Consider the following 27858-nt stretch of genomic DNA (forward strand, 5'->3'; position numbering starts at 1 on the left):
TGGACATGTGCCCTACTCTAGTGGTTTAGGTATACCTGGGAAAGAAACAAAGAAATACAGATGAACTCTTAACAACACGTATATCCTTAATGCACAGTTGGGGCAGGAGACAAGGTGAACGGTAACAACTAACAACTATTACTTGGCTTTAGATACCAAAAAAGTCAAGGAGATTGGCCCAGGGTGACATGGCCAATGAGGCCTCTGGAACTTTATGCTGATCATCTAAGTTAAAAAGCCATAAATTGTGCAAACAGTCACTGCTCAGAGGGAACTCATCCACATACATCCAACACATGAAGAAGGGTGAGTCGGAGGTGGAACTGCTACAATGTAGAAGCCAGGCCACCCTGGCCAGACTCCCTCATTTTGGCTCTAAAAGAGTTAACTAATTCTGAACAGAATTCACTGTTATTTTACTTACTGTAAGATTCAGTTTCTCATCTATCCTCAAAAAAATATATATATCTAGTTGTGGTCTTCATCTAGGTTAGGATACTACCGTCTTCTTCTTTAGACTATTTGTCTCTGACTTCAAACACTCTCTTCCCTACCATGAAGGTCCTGTGACCATGAAGTTTGACTTATTTGAAACTGAACCCTATGTTGTTCAAAAAGCTTATTTTCTGAACACAGCATATAATCCCAAGTGTTAGCCCATAGCAAAAGCAGGTGATAAAGAGTACAAGTAAGAACAGTGTTGCCAGATTAAAAACAAAGGGACTGCTTATTTGAGAACTATGTGGGATATTTTCCAATCAAGCAAAGAACTATTTATCCTTTTAAGGCTAAGCCCAGGAACCCTATCGAAAACTCTGAAGATCCTCTAAAAAAAAAAAATCAGAGAGACCAGTGGGAGACTAGATACTGCTCAAAGTCAGCAGGAACTAACAGATTGGAGTGGAGACATACAGATTAACAAAATACACTGGAAGTCAGATAATCTGATCATCTCAACAGAACTGGAAATTAGCTGTATAAAAAAGAACACACGAATAGTTACAGAGAAAAACTGAGGTTATGATTAGAACTTAAACATAAATAAATGTCTTTTTATTGTTTTTAGCCTCACCTTTTCTTTGTATGTTTATTAACAGTCTGGTTATAACACTGGTTAGGACAAATTTATTATTTTTTTTTTAAACATCCATAGTTCTTCCCACTTTTCCTCTTATGACAACAACTTTATCCCAAATCACATTATTAATGATGTCAATGTAAAATGAAGTAATTAAAATAAAACAGAATTGGATGATTACTTGCCCAAATAAGTATCAAAGCAAATAACAGATAACTTTAGCTTTCAATTTAAGTACCACAGTTGGAAAAACTGCAGTTGATAAGTTTTGCCCACATAAAGAGGCATAAACACAAATGAAAAAAGCCTATGATTCTACTATTCTATCTCAGTCTGCTGATCAGTAACTGTACACATGTGATACAGTGATGCATTATGCAAATACTCTGCCAAGGCTTGCACGATTGCTGGTTCTTACTGCAATAGTTGCAGACTTCCAGCTGAGATGCTCAAGCAACGGCACCAGTTCTGAAATACAGTCATATTTAGTTTAATTACAAACTATTTAACATGGCGTCTCATTTTGAGTATTCCTTTCTGTTTAGTTTTGGGTTTTCTTGACAAAGGATTTTGGCATCAAGACCCTTGTTTAAGCCAAATTATCATTTTATTTCCATCTGGGATGTCATGATGCTGAAAGCAGGATGCAGATTTAAAAAGAGAAACACCCTGCTCTATCCTAGTCAGTGTTTCTCACAGAGATTGTACTGGAATGAGTTTATTTAAACAGACAAAAGTCTGCCAGCCAAGTCCTTGCAATAAAAGTAAAGTAGAGCTGAGCAGAGGCCAGGGGCAGAGAGGATTTCCCTCAACTGCTTACACACAGGACCCACATAGCTTCAAATTCAGCCAATATAAAGGACAAAGGAGCTTTCCAAGGACCAGCTGCAACTGTTTTTACGATAAAACTATTTTCCTGTGTGGCTATCCAGCCTCTGCTAACCATTTAATGTCAGACTATACCATGGTATAAAATGCAAACAAAAGACAGCACCTTACTTCACAATTCGTCCATGAAAATACAACTTGTAAAATCCTGAAAAACAACGTACAAACACTCCAGTGGGTGAATAAGTTGAGTCACTGTTTCTCTGTTGTGTATTTATAAAACATTTTAGCATCAATTTATTTTGCATTAGTAAAAAGGAAGGAAATTGCTACTTATATGGGTATAAATATTTAGAGAATCTCCAAATTCATGCAGATTACATGGATTACTCTATTCATAATGGAACTCACATGATGAAAGGTGCAATAGAAGAGCAAATATTACTTAGTTTAACAGTGAGATCTGAGACACTTCTGTTAAGCCAACATCCTTCGGAAACTAGATTTCACAACACCAAACTTAAGAGGGTTTTTTTTCTCCACTCTTTTTATAAGCTCTGTTTGGAGTTGGTTTTGCTTTCTGATTATTTTTATTCTCTTCTGCCTTTCCTGCATCCTTAGGACCACATGATACTTCGAAGTAATTAAATCCTGAACCTTCCAGTGGTAGCTGACCAACTTCACTTTGAAGGAGGACAATGAGAAAGCAGAGATTATAAACTACCACATTAGGTTTTCAACAGAAATAACTTTGTTTGAAAAGGAAATGGCTATTTTCATAGGATTTTTCAGTCCAGCTGCATTCAAAGATACAGATTGGGTAGAACACCAGGAAATAAAAACCTTCAAGGACAAAGATTTAAGACGAAAAGTGATAGTGTGGGTTTGGAACCTTAAAAGTGAAGAAAAACCCATGCTATTTAATCTCTCTCAAGCTCTGAACTGTCCATGCTTTAGGTCATTCCAGGCTGTGCTGCAATCTCTTGTAGCAATACTTGAAAAGAGCAGCTAAATGGCAGGGCCATTTCTGCCATACTTCCAGTTTCCCAGTTAACAATACATCCCTACTAATTCAGTTTACAAATTCAGATTTTTTCCTTTTAAATTCCATTTTTTTAAAAAAAGAAAGTGCTCTTAAGAGGTTTTAGGTTAAAAAAAGATAGTCTAATAGCACATACATTCACAAGCATTGTATTTTTATCTAGCAGCAAAACAGGTTCTAGTACCTGCATATAAACTACAGTTCTCTCTCCTCCCCTTTTTTAATGAATAGATATGAACAAAAAAAAAGTGTTAGTCCAAACCAATATCAGTATTTCACACTTTTTTTTTTTTTTTTTTTTTTTTAAGATGAGTTAATGTCTAGTAATAACCTGGTGATTTGAAAAGTGGATGCCCCTTTGTACATGCCATTCTGCCCTAGAACAAGAGAGATGTGGTTCCAAGACCCTTTCAGGCATCCCAAGTGAGCATTGCCAGCATTTCCCTTCACCGCAAACTAATCTCACTCCTGTCTCTTCCTCTGTGCCATAACACTTATATGATTCTGTAGTGAGCTAGTTAAGCCAAATAAAAAGGCATAAAAACATGCACTCTTTCTTACAGATCGGAGCAGTGTCAGAAGAGAAGGAAATGCTTAGTCCTAGATGGAGCAAGAGAGGAAGGGTAGGAACAATGATATACCCAGCTAAATCAGATCGAACACAACCTGAGTAACTTGGTCACATAATCACACAGAATCACAGAATCGGTAAGATTGGAAGGGACCTCTGGAGGTCATCTAGTCCAACACCCCTGATCAAGTTGGGTCACCTAGAGCATGTTAAACAGGATTGTGTCCAGGCGGGCCTTGAATATCTCCGGAGAAGGAGACTCCATAACCGCTCTGGGCAACCTGGTCCAGTGCTCTGTCACTCTAACAGGGAAGAAATTCCCCCTCATGGTCAGGCAGAACTTCCTGTGCTTCAATTTTTGCATATTTCCCCTTGTCCTTTTGCATGGGACAACTGAAAAGAGTTTGTCCCCATCCCCTTGACACCCTCCCTTCAGGTACTTATACACGTTGATAAGATCCCCCCTCAATCTTCTCTTCCCCAGGATAAACAGGCCCAGCTCTCGCAGCCGTTCCTCATAGGGCAGATGCTCCAGCCCTCTGATCATCTTTGTAGCCCTATGCTGGACTCTCTCCAGTAGCCCCATGCATCTCTTGTACTGGAGAGTCCAGAACTGGATGCAGTACTCGAGATGAGGCCTCACTAGGGCTGAGTAGATGGGCAGGATCACCTCCCTCCACCTGCTGGCAACAGTCTTCCTAATGCAGCCCAGGAGACCTTCCTGGCCACAAGGGCACATCACTGGCTCAGTCAACTTGTTGTGCACCAGCACTCCCGGTTCCTTCTCTGCACAGCTGCCTTTCAGGAGGTCAACCTCCAGCCTGTACTGGTGCCTAGGGTTATTCCTCCCTAGGTGCAGGACTCTGCACTTGCCCTTGTTGAACCTCAGGAGGTTCCTCTCTGCCCAGCTCTCCAGCCTCTCCAGGTCTCTTTCAATGGCAGCACAGCCCTCAGATATCCCAGCTTGGGATCATCAGCAAACTTGCTAAGGAGGCACTCTGTGCCTTCCTCCAGGTCACTGAAGAATAAGTTGAACAGGACGGGACCCAGTACTGAGCCCTGGGGAACTCCACTAGCCACAGGTCTCCAACTAGACTCTGTACCACTGATAACAACCTTCTGAGCTCTGCCTTTCAGCCACAGTCCACTCATCTAACCCACACTTCCTGAGCTTATCTAGGAGGATGTTGTGGGAGACAGTGTCACTTGAGAAACTGTCAGACTGATACTATAGTTATTCTCATCATCCCTTGAGGAATTTCATTTGGAAATCACTTAATGGTTCTTCAATGAACACTATTAAAGTAATAATTCCTAATTTTTGGAAAACATGAAGCTCAGACATTCAAAATTAGGAAGCAACTGCAAAGGTGAATACAGCCTCGATTTGCAAGTGAGAGAGATGGAGATAAAGGAAATCCACCTCAACACATCCTCTCCCTCAGCAAATCTTCCCCTGAACAATAAGACTCCATATTAAAATCTACTTAGAAAACAACAACAATGCATAACTCCTAGCAACTCACACTGTGTGTAACAGGGAAGAACTGAGCACATAACATTTGGCATGTTACTTCTTCAGTGTCTAACTACAGCACTTACAAGTCTGGAATTACCAATGATATAAGGCAAAGACTGCAAAAACAAGGCTGTTCTTTATCTGCCCCTCTGGCAGCAGAGCAGCTGGAGTTCTTGCTGCAGCAGATCTGAAGCCACCTTTGAAATAAAGGCCCAAAGTCATGGTGACGTGCTCAAACCTTCAGTATCTTACAAAAGACTGAAGTTTCTGAAAATGATCAGTACCCTTCCATGCTCTCAAGTTAACCATTCATATGTTGCAAATTATTTTAATGAGCAATGGAAAGAAGAAAAGGCAGTGACAGGTGGGAAGCTCCTACAAGGCTATCCAGCTGTGGAATAAAAAGTTGAACATTTGAGCACTGTCACCACCATTCTTCTAATCTTTCCTGTCCATGCTGTCATTGTATTATAGTTTTCAAACAGGAGAACACAGAATTTGTCTCTGCACTTTAACTAACTTTGTTAAATAACAAAATTCCCCATTTTTTGAACTTAAAAAGGTATATGGGACATAACATTTTGTGATTGAAACCTTAAGAGTGTAGACTTGAAAACCAAGCTGTTTGAACATTATACAGTAAAGAGCTTGTTATAAGAAATATAATTGATAATGGAACTTGACGGACTTGTGAACCATGGTTTTATAAAATAAATGGTCTAGAGCCAGAGCAGAAGGATTTCATAAGCATCCTTCAAACAATAATGAATTCTCCTCTACAGATAGCTGGTATATGTGGAAAGCTGAGCAAGTGAGAAGGACAGACACACAGTAAACACAGTATTATATAAATCTATATAAAATTTGAGTTATTACTATGTCCTGTATAACTCTCACTATGCTCGTTTTACAAATCGGGTTAAGCTTTGAACTTGATGCTTTAACTGTGAAGTCTCCTTTCACAGATGGTTTTGACTTCCCCACATTTTCAAAAACACAGGGATATAAGAAGTGAAACATTCAGGTCAGATATATTGAGATATTCGATATTCTTAAACCACAGAAAGGGGGCTTCTTGAATGGAATTTGCTTTAATATTACTAATGTCGAACAGAAATAATATGTTTTGAACTATACATGGAAGAATGCTAGAACTGGATGAACAATAACTAAATTTGGCAGCAAAGAAATTAATAGATGTATAAATCTGTGCTGAGAAGTCCTACAAGATTAGTTTTATCATTTAACATGTCCTTTTTGTAAAACAAGTTTTTAAACCTCAAGATTTGTTTTGTTTTCTTTTTAATTGCATTATGCTAGACTTAATGGAATATTTACCAAATTAGAACGTAAATCTAGGCATATGCACTGCATCTGTTGTGCCACCAGTTTTGTACTTTTTCCTCCTAAATCTCTGTTAACTCTACAAGCACAATGTAGGCAAAGGATCACAAAGCACAGCAGTTCCTGGTATCTACAGTACCATCTTTGGCTTGGCATTCCTGTCATTTATGCCTGCGATTGCTTCGCGAAGAATTTTACAAAAGGTACAGGGATATAAGCAGAGTTTACAATCAGATGATACATTTTTACATGGTGTACACAATTCCCATGCATAGTCAGATTAGTATCTTGTCAGTACAACCACTATGGTTATTAACTCTACTCCCCATCATCACAATGCTTGCAGTTTTGTCAACAGAAATGCTAAGGACATCACTCCGTTTTTTTAAAGTCCTAACTACAGAGTTTATCCATATTGGAATTTAAAATAGCAAGACAAGAATCGGACCAATAATACAATCTCATCACAATGTAATAACGTGGATGGCTCTGGAGAGAACGCCCAAAAAAAAGACTGTAGCATGCTTCTTTTTAGCAAAAAATAATTACTATTATTATCATTTAAAACTTGTGTAGTCACAAAAGCAATGTGGTTAGGACTGCATGTATAGAACTATGTCAAAATCCATTAGAATATATAAAAGGCCTGTACTGGTAGAATGGCAAGCATTCCAAAAATGGCAATCCAGATCTCATATGTTCTGTCTGGAGAAAGTAATAATTTGTTCCAAGTACAGCAACAGACAAAGAATTTTATAGGCACATTCAGGCTTGGCCCTGGCTTCTGAAGGTAGGACGCTCATGCATGAACACTGTTAAATGCCTTTTTTCCTGAGAGGTAATAACTATTATCGGGGACATCTGAAAAGCTTCTGTTCACATACACATTGGTTCTCATGTCTGCAAATTTCTTCTCCTTATTAGGTAAGTACCAAAGCATGTCAAGACATATCTAGTTATGTCTCTTAAAAGAAGCACCCCACCACCATTAATCTGTTCATCAAATCATGTGTATGCAGATCCTCATCTGTTCTCTAGAACTAATACGTTTTCATTCTTACCCAGACAGTCCTGTAGAATTGACAGCACTATGAAAGAGCAGCCTCAGCTCTGTTTTCTCTCTGTATTCCAGTAGGATTATTCATCAGATTCTAAATCAGACTGCTCATTTGTAAAAACTATTTGCAGGGTTCTTTACCATCAACTATGCAATTCAGCCTGATGACAGCAACAGCAGCAGCACTTGTAAGAGAAACCAAACATCTCCCCAAGGAGACTTTGCTTTCCACTCTCCAGAAGAATTAAACACTCTCTGTGGCCTTAGATACTTCATAGCGGTCTCTGCCAACCAAGCAGAAGACAAATTCTATAAAGTCAACCCACTTCTCTAAAATCTTGATGCAGGAACATTTAACAGTCTACTTAGCTTCAAGACAGGAAAAGACAGGATTTAGATCAGATTTGCCACATATGTGGACAATCCCTACAGCGCTTCTAATGCTGTTTATAGTGTATTAGAAGAGTATATTAGAGCAACATTATCCAAATCCACCCTCCCATCCATCCATCTGTTATTCAAAATGCAAAACACACACAAACTAAATGAGAGATCGGAAGAGTTAACAAACCTCAGACAAGCGATACGAATGACAGCACCACCTAGAAAGCCGTCGAGGATTAACTGCACAGCACCTTCTGGTCCAGAAACATGTCATTGACACATGAAAGGTACTGCAAGCTTCTTCTCCCTAACAGCCATAACGTTATAGCACACAAAACCATTAAATTTAGCCAAAGCTTTTCCAACAGTATCAACAAAGACACCTGGAGAAAGTGTTGACTGGCCAAAAACAGAACAAACAAACCTTTTTCAAAGTTTTGCTGAAAATTTACTAGAAAACCTTGGAGCTAGAATGAAATACCTGCAAAATGAGAAAAAAGCAAACACTTTCCTCTGAGTCCTACTGTTTAGGAAACTTAATTAAAACATAGAAGAGACAGCAGGTCCAAAGCTATACTCTGAATAAATAAAGAAATAAGCCAGAGTCCCTTACATTCAAAGGCAATATGCTGTTAGACTATTAACTCTATTTTCACTTTCTGGCTTTCCTCTTTGAGACGTTCCATTTTACGTAAACAATTAAAAGTGTTTTTCTGGGCTACAAATGAGATAGAAAAGGAGTTAAACTTTTCCAGTATTCTAATCTACGATATATTTTCACTGGCTAGATTTGTCCAGTTTCCTCTCAGCCAGATCGTGGCTACTTCTAGCAATTAGACCATGTTTGATATTGTCTAGTTTTCCCATTTTCTTTTTTTTTTTTTTTTTAATTGCATTTTTTAAGGAGTTTTGGCAAGCGAGAGGAGTGAGCATGCCATGTGAGAAAACTCACACTGCTTTTGGGAATCACTTGGTTCAGATTTTATTAAAGTTTTCCTTTTCCTATTTTTGTACTAAAGATATTTTTACTTAAAGTACTCCATTTTGCTTTCTACAAGACTTGTATGGTCTGAGAGGCTTGCTACAGGAACAGAACGATTGCACTGGCCTGTGGTATCCCAGATGGGAAGCACAGCCTGCTGCTCTGATCATAGATTTAGGAGCAGTAAATAACCTTGGTGAGCCTCTGAGCTTCGCTCAGCTCTCTGCAGATCCCATCTTTGCCAGGAAACTTGAACATCTACACTCAGGGCTTGCACAGATGCTTGTAGATGTCTGCAGAGATGCACATCTGGAGAGCCTCAACTATCAGTTCCGTAGGAATTTTGGCTGGAAATTACACGTATCAGCCTGGTAAACACAGTGTTAGCCTTTCTCCTTTGGTCTGCTCATCACACACACCATCTCCACCCTGCTCTGGCACTTCGTGAGACCCTTCTCTGCCATGATGATGGGGGGACAGGGGGTTCTTCTCTTATGTCTTTTGCTGCTCGCTGACCTCCAGGGACATGCTGGTGTTGTCTTGTTTTAAAATGGTCACTTTTAGTGCAATGTACTCAGCCAGACCAGATGTTCTTCCTGAAGATACTACTGGATTTAATCCTCTTTTCTTCTTAGATTTTATCTCTCAGAACTCCATTTCCTAGGCTGACTAAAGCTCTTTCATCTGTTTCACTTGTTTGTTACATAAACCAGATTCAATAAGTGTTTTTTCTTTTTCTTTTTTTCTTTTTTTTTGGGGGGGGGGCGGGGAGGGGAATGGTTACTACAAGCTTCTTAGTACTTTTCCCTCAGCTGATTTCTTGGAAGCAGCAGGGATTTTATGTCTTACTGGTTCTCCCAGCGGGGGCTCCAGGAGTCTTCCAGCTGTGTTCGGCATTGCATGTATAAATGTAGCACTGGTAAAGTTTGACAAATACTACTTTTTCTTCACAGCTAAAAGCGAGTAACACACTTCTATTTGCAGCTTGTGGCAAATAAGGAACTATCCCATTGTGATCTCTCTGACACTGCCTGCAAGGGTCACGGCTGTGTTCTCAGGCCTTTTCTCTCCTGACGCACAGGGGTATTAGCAACAGCCCTCCAGTAACAGCAGCCTGTCTGGGAGCTATATGTGGCACATAACCCTAAAATGCATTTACCACGCACCAGGCTAATTGGTTTCATTCCTAGCAATTCATTCTTTCCCTCTATTCCACTCCATTTAGTTTTTCTTCTTTGCAGCTTGTAAGTCAAAGGGAGAATGCACTTTTTAGAAACTAGCTTTTCATTATGCTATGTTCTATTTGATCAGGGATGTTAATACAGTTTTGGTAAATTTGATGATGACAATACTTGTTTAATGTCTGCTTGAGTAGATCTATCATTATTTTATTCCTTTATGTAACAGCATGATGGAATTCTGTATCATGACAGCAACTTTCCCTTCAGGCTGAAGGACAAAAACAGACAACCAAAAAAAAAATCAAGTGCTTTACTTAAAAGAAGAACTGCACTATAAGAAAAAACATTGACAGAGGATTTGATACACACATAACTGTGTGATGAGTCCAAGGGATTTCCTAGTGGCATGACTGATTCATGTGTCTGCACAAGTAGGAAAGAAGGACAGATACACCTGAGATAGATTATGACAGAAAGTCACGGCACAGTCAAAGATATATTAATGTTTTAGCCTTGAGAAGCATCTAAGTTTCTGGGATGAAGGATTTCTGCAAATAAACATAACTGAACAGCAGATAAATGTTAAGAATCACTTTCTTCCTAAGCAGAGGAAACTAAGGAGTTGATTATTGGGTTAAAAAGGTAAGAACTGCTGCACAGAAGATTAGGCAGAGGTGATCCTTTGATGGTCTTGGCAGTCTTTCTATAGTACACTGACTTGCAGGGCCCAGAAGTATATACTAACTGGAAAAAACAAAACTAAGTCAAAAAAAAAAAATACAAGATGATCTGTAAAGGGTACTCACATACACTTCTTCATACACACACACATATGCACATACACACACTTCCACAAAGACAAACAGAAAGATGAAGTAAGCTTTCATGAAAGAAGTCACTCAGCAATGGGGATCCATCAAGGCCTCTACTCAAACCTTGCTTTCTAAAACAGAAAAAAGGGAAAACAGCTGATTTTATCTTGTCATAATCAAAATTCTGCTATACCTGAAGGTTGTATGAAATAAACTAAGTAAAAGAAGAAATCCAAGTAATTTTGTGGACCTTGTGACTGCTGTTATAGTATTTAATTAGAGATACAATATATACATTATATTTATACCTTCCTAGTATTAAGTCATTTTCCCTCATGAAAATTCTGTTTGCCTTTTTGATTCACAGAAGATGAATCCTCAGCACCAGATGGTGACAGTGGCCTTTTGTCAAATGCACTGGGTCGCAGTGTCACTTTTTCTTACTGAGAGAATCAAACAGAACACAATTTCTTGGTATTTGATCTTTCACTCTGGAGGCATGATCCAATGTAATAGTTTCTGTATTTAACAATCAAATAATCTACAGGTCTATACAGAAGAAAGGGGATAAAAAAAAATGCAGAAAGGATGTAGATGTTTAAGCTTAAGAAGCAGAGAATCAAATAGAACCGAATTTGGTCATATTGATTCTAAAATAAAATTATCCTCTTATTTGAATTTATTTTCCTTTCCAATTTAATTTCCTGGCTTTTCAATGACAGACAGATTTTAGCTGTTAAACACCTCTCGTAACAGCTTTTCTTCTTAAAATACAAATATATATTCAACATTTTATCTAAAGATTTTGTTCTATATCTATATAAAGCCTAAAAACAAAAAAAACCCACAAAACAAAACAAAAACAAAAACCTAAGGCATTAGTCTCGCATTTCACACATATGACAGATACTTACTTTTAAAATATTTTGGGATACACATAAAACAATGCAACTGAAACAGTATCCTTTACCATCTTAATTCAGATCTAATGTTTTAATGCACATGGTTACATCTCAGTGCACTGTATGCACACCTTATATAATACAAGCGATGTAAAGTCAGCAACATGCACAAAATGTTAAGCCTACAAAAAAAAAAAACAAAAACAAACAAACAAACAAACAAAAAAAAAAACTTTTCCAGAGATAAGCAAGGCATTATCGCCAACTGTTACTGGACCTTTCCACCGCAAGGTATGAAGATAAAGATAAGATGAGATAAATATGAAGGAGCAAATTTGCAGATATAGCAAACATCAGTTTATGCTGACAAAGCTACCTTGTTTTCATATTTCAGGAAATTAATTACTTAGGCCTAATCCTCAATTATAATATTCATTTTATAGTCCTTTTGAGACAAACGCATTTGAAGAGCTTAAAACATTTTACAATGCCACAGAAAACAGTAATAATTTTATAAAATTCTGCTTTATAGCAGAAATATGGCTTGCAGTGATTTTTTGTTTGGGTCTAGTTTAACATTTCATTTCCAAATCACTTTGATATTCCTAGTTTCATTGGCTGACTCTGTCATTCTGGGGTCATCTACAAAGCAACCTCCTCCAAAGGAAATATTGGCAACACCTCTGTCAGCTGAGATTATCTTTCCTTCCTGCCCCCACATCTTAATACTGTTTTGTGTCTTCCTTAAGTTTATCTTAAGATAAATTTAATCTCCTGAAACTTAGAGTAATTTAGCAAATAAGTAAAACAATTTGTTCATAGAGCTGTATTATCACAGAATCACACAGAATCACAGAATGGTTGAGGTTGGAAGGGACATCTGGAAATCATCCACACCACCACACTCAAGCAGGTTACCCAGAGCATGTTGCACAGGATCACATCCAGGCAGGTTTGGAGGAGGAGACTCCACAGCCTCTCTGGGCAACCTGGTCCAGTGCTCTGTCACTCACAGTAAAAAAGTTTTTCCTTAGATTCAGGCGGAACTTCCTGTGCTGCAGTTTATGCCCATTGCCTTGCGCCCTGTTGCTTGGCATCACTGAGAAGAGTCCAGTCCCATCCTCTTGACACCCTCCCTTAAGGTAGTGGTGGACATTGATAAGATCCCATCTTGGTCTTCTCTTCTCCAGGCTAAATAGGCCCAGCTCTTGCAGGCTTCCCTCCCTGAGAGATGCTCCAGGTCTTTAATCATCTTCATAGCGCTATGCTGCACTCTCTGCATCTTTCTTGCACTGGAGAGCCCAGAATTGGATGCACTACTCCACCTGTGGCCTCACCAGGGCTGAGCAGACGCTGAGGATCACCTCCCTCAACCTGCTGACATGACACTCTTGCTAACGCACCCCAGGTACCATTGGCCTTCTTGGCCACAAGGCGCATTGCTGCCTCATGCTTAACTTGTTGTCCACAGAACTTCCAGGTCCTTTTACACAGAGCTGCTTTCCAGCAGATCAAACCCTCCCACCACATAAAACAATGGCCAAAATATGGAGACTACTGTCCACAAACACATTATCATGTGAAATTCTCCACTCAGCTTTTATTTGTCTATGCACATCCAAGGTTTTGCAAGTTCAACTCATTGAGCTTTATTTTCTTATGCTCAGTAGTACAATATTCTACAACTAATACTATTGACAGCCATGTGAAAAATGCTTGGGGAAGGCATGCCTAAAGTAGTCTCAGTCTCACAACAACATATTTTTCATCTGTTATGAACTTAAAGCATTATTGTTTCTACAAAGCTGTTCTGGTATTTTATCAAAGCTTCAGTAATAAAACCTGAAGTCTAACTAAAGTCAGAAAAATGCCATTGCAAAAAGCATTGTGTATGTGCTTAACAAAAGAAAACTTAATTCGTATACACACACACATATATACATACATACATATATATATGAGTGGTCCGATATTTAGATAGAATAGTGTACTAAATTCTACTGGAGTAACTGCAATAACTATGCATTTAGGAGTCAGAAAGCACATCAGAGGAAGCGTTCATCTCTTCAGCTGAAATGAAGATTTGTGAAATGTCTGCACATTCATGCAGACTAGCTTCCACAGTTCCACTTGAACAAAATCTCTGCCCCCACAAAAAATTTTTTTCTTCTTCTTTTTATAAATCTCTTGGCCAGAGGGCAGGGAAAAAGTTTGACCATTCACCATTTCAGCACCTCGATAAGAGGGTGAGACAGCACAGAATCATTGCACAGAATGGTCAAAATATCTAGGCAAAGAAATGCTTAAAAATTATATTAGCCTTTGGCTTCATTTAGAAATATATTATTAAAAAACTGAATCACGACAACAAAAACAGACGGTGCCACAGTGATGCTTTCATTCTGCCCAAATTATTGAATTAATTCTCCCAGTGTTGCTTTACTGGATATCCATGGCAGTATACAAATCTTACATTTCCTTAGGCCCAGAGAGGTTGTGGAGTCTTCTTCTTTGGAAATACTGAAAAGCCTTCTGGACAATGGTCTTGGGCAACATGCTCTAGGTGTCCCTGCTTGAGCAGGGCAGTTAGACCAGATAATTTCTAGAGGTCCCTGTCAACCTCAACTATTCTGTGACTTAAGTTTTCTTTGAATTATATGCATGTCACTGATTATTTCAATTACTACAAATATATCAAGAAGTACAAATAGGTCCAGGTACATATCCTCCATTTTTTATTTTCAAATGATTTCATAATGATTTGTTGTTCTTACTGTATTTTGTTTAATTGGTGAATCAGTATAGCAACAACTATCACACCACACAATTTTACAGACTTAGAGAAGAAAATAAATAATTTTCCAGATACTAGAATAAAAATGAGAAATCCATAATTACTGTCTTGGGAAGCTAATATCAAAGCCAGAAAGAGGAAGAAGAAAACCAAAACAAGTTAAAAAAAAAGATGTACAGCAAAGATTATAATGATGTTAATTATATAATAGCCCAGCCTATGTTCAGTCAGCAACGAAGTCTTGCTTGCTCATTAGTGGTTGCATAGTCTTCAACTTCATACTGTTAACCCCCATTAGAAACTGTGATAGAAGGAACCTGATACACATTTTAAATGCAGTTTACTCACTATGGAAGCATGCTGCATGTGGGCAACATGGACAAAATCCCTAACATCAAATTGCATGTGGATGCCTATCTTAAAAAAAGGGGGGTGACATTTATGCTTCATCGTTACTCATCAGCTACGTTAGAAAGCCCAGAGTTCAGATGTCTGTGCCATTTTCTTGGGTATCTCATGCACTGAGGAGAGAGTTTCAGTACCTAACCTAGGACTCCAAGCTCCATTTTGGGGTCAGACATCTAAAAATATTTTGATGTAGCAGTAAGGTCTAGCCACTGAGCAAGTATAGCTGCCAAATGTTCATTCTATCAAATTGTTGTCTAAAGCCAACAATCTTAGCCATAAATCAATTGCAATTAAGAGAAATAGCACAGCTCCTTATGATATTGGTATGTTATTTAAATAAAGTGTGTTTTCGGTTTGTTTGCCTTCAAATAAATCCAAAGTAACAGATGAACCAATGATTTAATACAGAAATCTCATATATATGTCTAGCATTAGATATTTGAAAGCACATCTAGTCTTTAATTTTAATAAAGAAAATGATTTCCATATTTGGACACAATTTATAACTCCCAGACTTGACAGCAGAAGTATCACACTGTGATACCATCTGGGATGGGTAAAATAAAAGATGCCAAAAGAGAAGAGAACTTAAACAAAAAAAAAAAGGAGGGGGAGGGAAAAGGCAGTAGGAAAACAAAGATAGGCAAAATGATAGCAGAGTTTATGCCAAAACATTGGATAGGTCTATCAGAATAAAACTCTGACCAACTTTACTTGCCTATCCTTAGTTCAGAACAGGACTAGCTTCCTATCCAATGACTAAACAGTGCCTCTCCAAAACATTTAGGAGTAACAGTTCTCATCTGAAACCAGGCCCAGTAGCATTGGCCATAGCAGGTCGTGTGCTGGAAGCAGCACAGACCTTCCTGTGTGCTCTGAACCACTTCCGAGAGCACACCTGCGAGTCTGCTTGCTACTAGCGTTCATGTTAAACATTTCTCAGATCTTTCCTTTTCATTAGGTAATAGCAACACATTTTCCATTCTTGATAAGGCAACTTTGTTTCCTTGAATAGTTCAGGACTCTGTTTCTCCCTAATCACAGAAGGCAAGGGTTCTGACCTTGAAAATTTTCTACTTCTTCCCTAAGGATTAAGGGAACAGAACTTTCTGCCTTATGGAAACAACTAATCTTTTCCATAACTCAGCAGCTGGGTGCATCCTTTTATAGCACTGTGTCAAAGGCTCCTTAGAGCTCAGTGGCTGGATGTGTATCTTAAATTTTTCTGCAAGGGGACATAAGGCTGTTCCACCACATTCTTTTATTTTCTCAGTTTCGATGTTTTTAATTTCATGCTATGGACCATACATTGCCCATAAGCTAGGTAACAATGACCACTAACATAGAGGTGTAAACTGAACAGCTCGAGCAGAATTGATGAAGAGACATCTGCAGTACTGGTAACTGAAGAAATCTTGAATAAACCTGGCATACAAACTCCAGTTTCACTCAGATTAGTTTTTATAGGCAAGAACAAACAATATGGTTCCATATTCAGGTTTGTAAGCAAGAGCTAATAATCACATTTGAAAATACAGTATTACAGATATAATGTAGACATCTCTTTCAAAGCAAAGTGCAGATCTCATATCTTTTCTAAGCTGTTCAGCACTATAGGGCCTAAGTGCTAAAGAGCCAAAACACTCATCAGCTGTTTGCAGGAGACTCTTCACCTGGGCAAAATAAGGTGAAAAAGAAAGAGAACCTTCTCAGTCTCCATATTAATATTTTCTGCTTTTATTTTCCTTACAGTTTACTATCATTTTTGCACTTCCACATAATTCCCAAAGGAGAGCCCATGTCCCTGCAGAAGGATTGCCCAGTTGTCATGAAATAGTGCTCCACCACAAAATCAGCTGAAGTATTCCATAGTCTTACACATTCTAAATACTGGAAAGCAGCACCTTATTTCCTTTGAAATAGATGCCACTTGGTAATTACTCTTGTGCCGTTGTATCAGCACTGTCATGTTTGTGAACACAAACTTAAGCACAGCATTCTTTAGAAAAGACTTTTCCACTATGAAGAGTGACCTCACAAACCATTACTTTTAGCACATGCAACAGTCAGGTTTACTACAGTACATGCCAGGAACAAACAGCAATATATCCATCAAAAAGAGCTAAATTACCACTGTAAAATCCATATTCACTTTTTACATGCATCTGCTATAAAACGTATGCACGTATCTTTTGGTACCATCTCTGTTTCTCATGAGAACAAATGCACTCATGCAATCCAGGCTTCCTCTTTATATTAGAACGCCATAAAATGTTTGAAATTTAAAGAAAAAAGGAAGCTTTTCTGTAGCGGAAGTGAAAAATCCTACTATTTATTTTTAATTTACTGTGAAATCAGAAGAGAAAATTAATGTAAACAAATGAGAAATGCAGTTTAGCATGAAGAGGTATGAAGAAAATATAAAAATAAACAAAAAGCTAAGCTCTTCTAGGATGCATTCAGTCTCACTTGTTTAGAAATACACTTGTCCTTATATTTCAGTGTAAGCACAAAACAATGACAGATACAGCAAATAAATGACACATGATGATGTCTCTGTCTTGCCATTATTCTTCTGTTCTCTTCCTCCCTTCCCCCAAAATTCTGACACATACAGATAAGCCAAGGCAGCAGCAAAGCCTTTGACAGCATTCTTTGGTTTCACTCAGACTCTTTCTAAACTTAACGAAAAATTTCAACCCTACTGAAGGATAGGAGAGGGCAGAAGAGGAGTCATACCTCCAACTGACTTTCTTACGTGCGCTTTGCATAGAATACAGTTTTGTAATGGAAGTCTGCAAATGAACTCAGGCAATCACTGAAAAAACAAATACATAAGATATTATAAATACTCCCTTGTGGGCTGAAAATCCCAAGGATGAGAAGAATATTCATATTCAGGAATGAATCTGAATGTGCAATGTGGCCAGATATGGCCAGTGATGGTTTTAAAGTAGTATCAATCTTTCATATTACTATACGAGTATTTCTTTCTCTTTCTGCTTTCAAGTTCTTCTTCCAAGTCCAGGAAGAGTTCACAGAAATCCTAACAGCATCAAAAGTAAAACTCACTCTTACAGGATCCTCTGGTGTTTTGACATAGGACAGCACTACTCCATGCAACATTCTTCTGTTTATCTATTTTTCACCCAAGAAGGAGATGGATCCAAACAGAAAGGACTAAATATTTTGGTGGCTGATGGTCCCTTGTGAGAAAGAAATCTGTAATAGGGAGGAATACTCTCTCTCCCCTTATCCTTACATGGCTCCAGCTACAGCAGGACCCAATCAGAGGTTTCTCTTATGGATTCTTAAGAGAATTTTAAATATCAGTCTACTTTAGATTTCAGGACTGTCAACCTAAGTTTGTCAAAAGTTAAGGATATTCTTAATTTCCTTATGCCTTCAAGTGTGGAATCAGATAAAGTTTTTCTTATATCTGGCTTTCAGCACAGTTAGCGTCACTCCTATACAAAATGATGATTCATCAGCTTTCTCTCATGTATTTTCACTGATCAGACAACTGTGACCACAACTGATGACTCCAAATAGCATACAAAGCAAAAAATAAATGCACTAAAATACACTGAATTACAGTTACAGAATCAGCATCATGCTGCCATTTACTGCCTTCTACTTAGTTGGCAACTCAAAATTAAATGATTAAAAACTTATAGATAAGTTTCCTTGTCTATAAACTTGTTATTGATTATAACATTTTTTTAATTAGTCAAGGCAAATTCATCCCAACATCAGCATAAATTAAATATTTTAGGATTCTTTTCTGATGACTTCTCACAATCTTTTGTTATGTTTTGTAATAAAGAGATCTCACAGGCACTGTCCTGAAAATTAGCTGAAAGGAGAGTTTTTGGGGTGATTCACATCTCTGCTGGAATGCTTCTCTCTCCGGATTGGGTAAAATCACTACCTCAACAAAAAAAAACAAACAAGCTGTGGCTATAAAAGCCTCTCAGAGAAGAAACAATGTACCTTTAGTTTATTAAAAAAGAAAAAAAAAGAAGATTTTTTATTTTCAAAAGGTTTACAATCTCCATAAACGTTCGATCCCTTGATCCCAATCAACTATTGCTAAAAATTATATTCTATGCTAAATTTATAACTAATTTATAAAACTGTTTCAGATTGTAGACACATTAATTTATAAAAGATCTCAGTTGTGAAATCAATTTCCCTCTATTTTAAACCTAAGCACATGCAGGGATTATAAACACTCAAAGTACATAACAGTTTAATTAACTTATTATTAGGCTACCTTCAACCACTAACTATGCATAAACTATCATCTTTGTGTGACAGGTATTTCAAATGTTCTTGAAACATGAAAACACCAGTAGGAATTTCCACTGGTAAAACTTACTGTCTAAAGTAACTCTTCTTCCTGACAGCTCACAGATCCAATCTTATTTTTACTTTCCTGAATGCCCCAATTAACAGGTAGTAAAAAATATGTATCATTTCAAGACTCCAAAGCTTCAAATTTGACAATAAAAAAGAACCTCCAACTCCTCCAAATTATATATTATTATATAATAATAATAATAATTTGCCTCTGTTGCAGGAAACTGCAGGCTAAAATAGCCTTTAAGAAAAAGATGTTGAGGTATATGTATTCCTAACTGAAAGATGTGCAGGTTCAACATGAGAGTAAAATCTCAGGAGACTTATGTATGTACAAGAGAGGGTGGAACAGGTCCACATCCAACCTCACTGGCATTTCAGACCAAGAACAGGCTCCGTAGCTGGAAGATCCAGATGGGAAAGGCAAACTCAAATCGCTAAGGCATTGTTAAGGGTACATGCATCCTTTCTTCATCTATAACAGGAATTCTTTTTACAGGTGTATCAGCAAATTACTCAAGCCTTAGGCAGGTAAGTACAAACGGACTTTTTAATTCATAAGCACTCTTTTCAAAGCATTTGAAAAAAATGTTGAAAACAAAGACTCTTGCTACACCCATCCCTTACCTAATGTCCGAGCTCCACTGTTCATTTTGTCATTGTCTACATAACACCTTTTTTTCAGAAAGATTTTTTAAAAATTCTATCTGCTTAAATACTACTACTTAGCTTTTGCTTTTGTATTTTAAGGGATACACGAGAGTTTTGGGAAATCTAGCTTTAGTCTCGGCCTGCGTTTTTATGGATTATTCTGCTCACTTGAGGTGAGTAACAACAGAACAAAGCTCACAAAAGAAAACTACTTTTAAAGCATGCAAAGTTGAGGCTTCTATAATAAAAAGGAGCCTATAAGCCTACTGTTTTTTAATGAGAGGTATAAACTATTTGTTCTTTGACAACTACAGCACAGGGAGGGCTTCTTTCTTAATCCATAATCACCATACGCTCATTGTTGCAGCAGTTGGCTTTGAACAAGTTGACTCATATGTTTTCTCCAGCAAGAGATTAAAAGGCTTTGACTCTTTACTCTTCTTTATTCTCCTACACAAAGAAAATCACTGAGACACATCAAATACTATCACATTAAACTTGCTCTCTCAAACAAAAGGATTTTCCTATAAAGTACAGAGCCCAGAGCCATGACATGCCGGATGGCAACTTTGACGTCTCCACAATGGGCAAGGATAGCTCACTAAACAGTCCTCGTTCATGTTTAGATACACATCCTGTCTGATGAAATCTAGTAACACCCTAGTCACCACTTTCACAAGGGATTTACGCCCACTGCACTGATGGAAATGGCACCTTTTTCACAAATAAATATCTTTTCTGCACTTCTTCTGCGAGAACATGCACTTCAAATGCTTGTTCATTTCTTTTAGAAAGAAGGGTTTATCTTGTATTTCAAAAAATATTTTCCAGGTATATACTTGTAGAAAGTAGGGCATATGCATATCTCAGACTTTTTTTTTAAAAAAAAAAAAAAAAGGCAATAAACAAGCTGTCATTATTGTACTCTATTCCATTTTACACAGCTTTACTATTACAAATTAATACTTTATTTATAAAATGGCTCTTCTATCTTTTAAAAAGCATAAGGAAAGTTATAAACACAAGATTGACAAAGGTGCTATAACAAAATGACTCTTCAGATTACATAGTTTATTATATCTAACATGAAGCCTTTTATTTTGGGATTTTAAGGGTCATGTGAGCAACCTAAGGATACATTCCAACAGATACTTAAACAGTGCAGAAGGGGAATACTTGTTTATACAAAAACAACAGAGATGCATGAATTATCAGCATCAAATTTTAGACATTCCCACTCAGGAAATGTACTATAAGTGACCAAGATTAAATTGATGAATCAAACTAAATCACAAACAATCAAAGTAAACAAAATAAATAGTTACAAAAGTCTGACTGAAAAGTCAGCAAAAGCAGGTTGCAGATTGTAACAGTTGTCATTGCTTCCACGATGGCAGCATCTGCTGTGCGTGAGGGAGAATCAGCACTTTTCCTCCTTCTTCAGACATGAATGAAACAACAGCAATAGAGTTTGAGCAATTTTCTAAAATAATTTAACAATAGGTCTATGGGCTGTATTTTTTCCACCCCTCTTGTGTTCTTACTATTTACTGCTAGCACTTCACTGCATGCCTTTTCTTCCAGATGCAAAATCAGAGTTTACTAGCTTGCAAAATAGCTGTATGTTTTTACAAAAGTGGGTTCACACAAAGTAATCAGAGTGAGCAACATAAGCAGAAAAATGAGACTGAATTTTTTATGTTGTTATCATGAACTGTGTGAAGAAAAAGTATTAGAAGAAAAATTCTCCTGTCAGTACAGTGTCAAAATTTTCAGTCACTGAACAAGCAAATGCTAACTAGCGCATATGGTATTAATGAGCTAAATAAGTCACATTATACTTTTTCTCCTGTGAAATTTATTTTCAAAGTTTTTATATAATTTTTACATTGCTTTTCATTTTTCCCCCCACTTCCCTCAACCACTGTAGACTTTCAGGCTCGAAAGATTTACAGCTTCAAAATTTTGTAATTTTGAAGCACTAAATTGGTAAATTCTGTATCCTCTAATCCTACAGTCGTTTGCCTATGTAAACACTACATATTTGGTTTCTAAAATATTTTCTTCATCACATGTAAGTGAGATAAATTTCATCTGCCTTAAAGGTTAAAAAAATCAATTAAAAGAATTCTACCTTTATTATTCCTGAGAGAATCTTACAATATGTTAATGACTGAGATTGCAAACTAGAATTATGGAGTGTGATCTAACCTGACCCAGCAAAAATTATCCGAAATGCTTGTAAATCTTGGTGAATTGTTAGGTAAACATTGGCTTGGCTTTAGCTGCTTTTCAGGTTCATTGCTAGCAAGTTTTGAATTCTAAGTCTCCATACGAATGGGTACCATTTCTTTAAGAAAGAAGATCTGAACGTCCTAAACAACACACCTGACATCTCAGATTACTTGCAACAGAACACAGGCGTTAGTTATCTCACAGACGATTTTGAGCTGCTTAACAGGTACATTTACCAGCCTGCAAGAATCCATAGATAAATGTATCTTTTGGGGTGTCCTGGAGCCCTCTGCCAGAAGCAAAAGAGAGAAACAGAGAAAGAAGAAAGAAAGGATCTGTGAAGGTAAATATGGAGGAGTCATAATAGTAGCGTGAAGAAATAGGGAAGAAAACATGTAAACTTGGAGTAGAGGTAGCAAAGACATGTTGTTGGTGAAAGAAAAAGTTATACTTTTGTTTTGATTTAGAAACACTGCTTCCCCTAAGGAAAAGGGTTTGAAAATACAGTGACAAACAAGTGGTGTTTCAGCCTTATAAGAAAGAATAAGAAACTATACCAAAAGTTAATTTAAGATGACTGTCTGTTCAAAGGCTTCTGCATGTTCAGAGGACTAAAACCTAGTGTAACATCAATGTTATTATTTCTATCTAATTTTATGGCTTTGCTAATCAGATGAGGTTTTTGGTTTAAATCAGAATAATTATAATCTGTAATCCACAGATTATTATTAGTGATCTCAAGCAATTGATGCTTACCCCACCAGAGGAAAGCTGGGAACTTCAATCCACAAACTGGCACAATAAACTACAACGCAATATCCTATACAATTAAATGTATCCCATTAAAAAGAATCTGTGTTGCTTAACCCAAATTATCTGCCAGAGTGTCAAATGCATCAGGATATGCCAGATAAAGTGAAAGCAGACAATCTGAATTCTAGATAAATAACGCTGAAAGCATTCAGCCTTAAGTGCTAGCAACAAAATTGGCTATTTATCAAAATTTCTATTTTGGTAAATCATGAGCTAATTTCAGATCTTATTTCTAGTAGTCTCAGAATGTGAAGAAACTTCGCAAGCCTAACTGAAGCTGCTGTATGCTGTATGTGTTCTGTATATCACAGATATGCTTTAAATAGCTTTATCTGAATATACTTTTATACATTCAACTGTATAGGATTACTTTGTGGAATAACAGCCTCAGTATTGAATTTAAAGCTAGTTTTAAACTATAGGAAAAAAAAAGATTATGAAAAAATCATAAATTTCTATTTTATTGAAATTTTCTACTTCCATAGCTTAACAAATTAACCAACTTAATTCAATTCAGTGAAGCAACTCTTAGAGCCAAAAACATAAAATGTTGATACAGATCAAAAATAATGCCAAGGTGAAAAATAATGAAAAATAAATCCAACAAAATCTAAGCAAGAAACAACACATAGAAGATCAGAAGACTGAGTGAAGACAAGACTGTTCAAAGATGACAAACTGTGTGGATGTTCTACAAAGCTCAGGGCAAAATAAACTACTCTGGGGCTCTTCATTCCCCTTTTTATGAAGCCTAAACACCTGTAAGAAGCTTAGCATTTCACCTTCCAATCTCTAACAAGTTTAACCAAATTAGCTACCTTATATACAACACTGACAGCTGTGTTCATACTATACATCCTTACTGAAAAATGCTGTTCCATTTGCCTTATTTTCCTTTAGCGAGTGTGAATGATTTTTTATTTACAATTGTTTAAAAAAATACTTCTTTTCTATAAAATAACACTACAGTTCTGAAGACAGCTTTAATAAAGTGCAGAATAATAAGCTAGACCATATGACCCTCTTCCCCTGCCTTCATTTTGTAGAAACTCAATCTAGCAAAATCATAGCAAAAAGCAAGGCAACATCATGTCTGCAAGGTCTGGGATAAAGGCTAATGTGGAATTCAAATTGATAATATTAGTTATAGAATAAAGGCAAGCAAAGAGGACCAAAACAGATATACAGATACACATTCATCTGTAGTTATGAAGCTTATGAATATCTTGATTATCTGCTTTAAAACATCTGCTTAACCTACCTAATGGTTAGCACAGGAACTAAGAAAATTAATAATAAACATACCTGTATTAGAGAGAGATCCTCAAGCTGCAACCTGAAGAGGTAGTTTCTGGAAATAATAATAATAATAATAAAAAAAGATTAATTGTTACTAGTGTTTAAATAAAAACATAATTTCTGAACATAAAAGGTATAAAAGGCAGAAGCAACAAAAATATGCCTGGGAGTCATCACTGGAATTCTTTCAGGGACTGTCTCCAACATACAACTCTTGGGCTAAGGTAACTTCCAAAACTTCTAGTCTTCAGCTTGAAGGATTGGATTCACATGAAAAATGTAAATACACCTCATATATGTACTTTTGAGTCATTCACTCCAGTCTTCCACTAGACTCAATGGAAAGAAATACACATGGCTTAGGCAGATTCATCTGGCTGACATCAGATGTCTAAACGAGAACAAGATGACACCCAGACTAAAATTGCCTGCTTCTCCCCAAACTGATGGGAACCTGGTGCAATTAGCTCACCACAGATGTGTAAAGTTTGAAGCAATGGGTCCCACAGACAATAACTCCTCCTGCGTGGAGCCTGGGGGTTACTACACCTGGCAGGGAGAGCGTGCCTGACTGACAAGAAGCTTAGGTAATTTTTCTTGAGCCCATATTGGTACAATATATATGTACTGCCACAATGCCTCCAAACTTACTGTGTTTATCTAATTAACGTAGCTGCACTGTTAGGTCTGCTCAGATAAATCAATTTTGTTAGTAGTGTTTATGATATCAACTCAAGAGCCTCATAAAAATGAATGAATAGTAAACCAACTTTGAATTGATTTTTATCAGTTCCTTATCTCTTTAGGGCAGATTCTCCTTTGTGGCAGGTCTGCAAATAGGGCTCTTACATGCTCCATTTCCCAATTCCTACTGCTCACTGCTTTCTTTTTCTCCATCTTATCCTCTCCTCACACCTATTTTTCTTCTCATTACTTATCATTTTTTATAGCTTTATATACATTTATATATACTGGAGACATTTATACTTCTTCAGCACACTCTTCCTTAGCTTTGATCTTATTTAAAGTCATTCTGCCTTTTCCAAGACCGTGGCACATTTATTATGTTTTATAAATGAAAATACATGTTTGAAAGGTGAAGATATAAACACGACTTCAATTTTGATTTATTCATAACAAATTTGTAAACTATTAACAAATGTTAACCAACTCATTTTAACAAAGTAAGCAAACATTGCTAATAAAAAATGATGAAATTTAAATCTTAAATTTAAATATCTGTAACATTTGCAGATCACCTGCAATATTAAGTCCATGGGACTGCTAGAAGTATAATTCAAATCGAAATGAGGCCAGGTTTTTGGAATTAATAATCCTATTTCTTTCCAAAGAGGCATCAGGTATCACAAATGGGCACAGATGGTCAGGACCTGTATTTTACATCTCTGTTAAGTATTTTAAATTAATGAGTCTTAAAAATATAAACTTGTACCTGAACAATGAAAAATATTCTAACTCTGTCAAGCCACTTATTTCAGAAATACAGCCACTATCACAGCCAACTTGATTTATAGACTCTGACACAAGGTATGGGTATGTATTTATTGACTTTGGTAAATATATGATTTTTTTTTTTAATAATCTATTTACTGGAACCGGGTCAATCTTTCCTATGGATACTAGAGAGGGTTACTAATTCAAAACACGAGCAAGAGACTGTTAAAAGGAAGAATTCATAGAAAGCAAAAGGACAACAGAGAATATGTTATTAGCACAAGACAATCAAAGAGAAATCAGTGAAGTGCTCACATATGAGTCATGGAGAGACCTGAACCAGGCAAACCGGGCAAATGAACATTGTAGGACAACACTTACCTAAAGCTCCACCTCCATGCTAAGTGCAAGGTGATTTGAAAGACTCACTGAAAGTCAGAAAATGATGCATACGACATCCCTTTACTGAAAAGGCCTTTTTATGGTGTTTTGTTCTTATATCATTTCAACCTAATTATGAAAAAGTAAGCTATTGTTTCAAACAGCAAAAATTCCAAATGAATAAATAAATTAATTAAAATTGTACCATCCTGAAGAAAAACAGAGCCTGGAAGTTTTTGTTTCTACAAAGTAAGAATTACACCCTGTGTAGGACAGCACAACACTTCTCCCCTGTGAAATATCCCTAGAATTAGAGATTATCCCTGGAATTACAAATATTGACCATATAAGACTAAAATGTCTATATCTACATGAATAAGCCAACATCCAGAGCTAATGAGTATACATTTTTTGGTTTCCTGTGTCTGCCAATAGCCAATTAAAATAGTACATCTTGTTTCAGTTTCATTAAGCCAGCAAGAAAAGAAAGAAGATAGAAGGAGAAGGAAAAAAAAAGGTTTAAGACATTATAAAAAGCATTAAAATATTGCAAGATAACGGAAAATTGAGCAACTGGACAGTACAAAGGTACTGTTATTACATGACCACTGCTAGGGCAAGCTGCAAACTAGCACTAAGAAAGCAATCAGAGATGTTTCTGTCTAAATGGATCCACTTCAGCAAAACTAGCAGGACTACATTTTAATCTATAAACATAACAATAGTATCACCTTCTGAGGAATGCTTCTTTACCATGTGAGAAATCATCAGAAAATGATATATATGAGAAAACTCTAGAAAGAAGCTAAAAGTGAGCGTAAAAAGAAATACCCTCAAAATATGTTATCAATCAATTTACCAGCCCAAAGAAAAAGTCAATGCCAATTTTAACCATGTATATGGAGTCCTAATGCCTCTCATGAAAAAAGTGACAACAGTTATTTCAATACACTGTTGAAATTATGCTCTGGCATGATCCTTCCTCTATATCTATTTTTCTTAGTTCTACTGCACTTAGGCTTTAAAATCAACAACAGATATCAAAATAAAAATTACCAAGTAGCCTTTTGAAGCATAGACACAGACTTCTTAGCATGTAGGCATGTCTCTTGTCCAAATATGGTGGTGATAAAAGCAAGATAAATACAACTTCACATGCTGAAACTAAACAGATTCAACACTGGCTGTAATTGGTAAAATTGCTTCTATTTTGTGCTTAATGAATGAGGAAAGCAAATATGCTACATAAATCTGCATGCAGAAGGGCGGTATAATAAGAAAACACAACTAAGAGTATGAGAAAAAGTATTCCTTCAGATAACTATAAACAGCAAGTATAGTATAATACTAAAATAAGTATAAATAAGAATAAAATATCATGCTATGAGTTTTCTGAAAACTCAGTCTATAGTGCATTTTCCTAACTGCTCTTTGTGTTTTAGGTCTCTGAATCTGAACTGGATGCAGACACTGCTTAGTGTATAGGAAAAGATACTGATCCATAATTGAAACAGTAAGGTACAAAAAGTAGATGCAACAAGTACTGTTACATTAAGCTTTTAATTAGAAGAATATAAAAGTGGAAAAGTTTGAGACTGAAAAAAATAAGAAAATGCCCATCACTTTAATTCAAGCTATTTCTACTTATGAATCCTAGTAAGTCTTTAATTTCATGATTCATGTAACTTTCATAGGACCCAAACTGGTCTTGTCTTCTGAAATAAACCATTATAAAAGTTTGAAATGCACAAGTTTGAAGA

The 27858-nt window shown here is 36.7% G+C and overlaps 1 protein-coding gene across 5 annotated transcripts in view; it reads right to left on the minus strand.

Moving 5' to 3' along the window:
- The window catches only part of SEMA5A (semaphorin 5A), a 305622-nt gene that overhangs the window by 165169 nt on the left and 112595 nt on the right, over window positions 1-27858 (minus strand). For 4 of the 5 annotated variants that reach the window (XM_062569790.1, XM_062569792.1, XM_062569791.1 and 1 more), the window contains exon 5: window positions 24269-24314. In XM_062569790.1, coding sequence (XP_062425774.1) covers window positions 24269-24314 — 46 coding nt within the window. Of the gene's footprint in view, window positions 1-24264; window positions 24315-27858 lie in introns of all 5 variants that reach the window. The other variant, XM_062569794.1, reaches the window with a different exon arrangement.

Source organism: Rhea pennata, chromosome 2 (genome assembly GCF_028389875.1).
Source record: "Rhea pennata isolate bPtePen1 chromosome 2, bPtePen1.pri, whole genome shotgun sequence".
NCBI classification, from domain to species: Eukaryota; Metazoa; Chordata; class Aves; order Rheiformes; family Rheidae; genus Rhea; species Rhea pennata.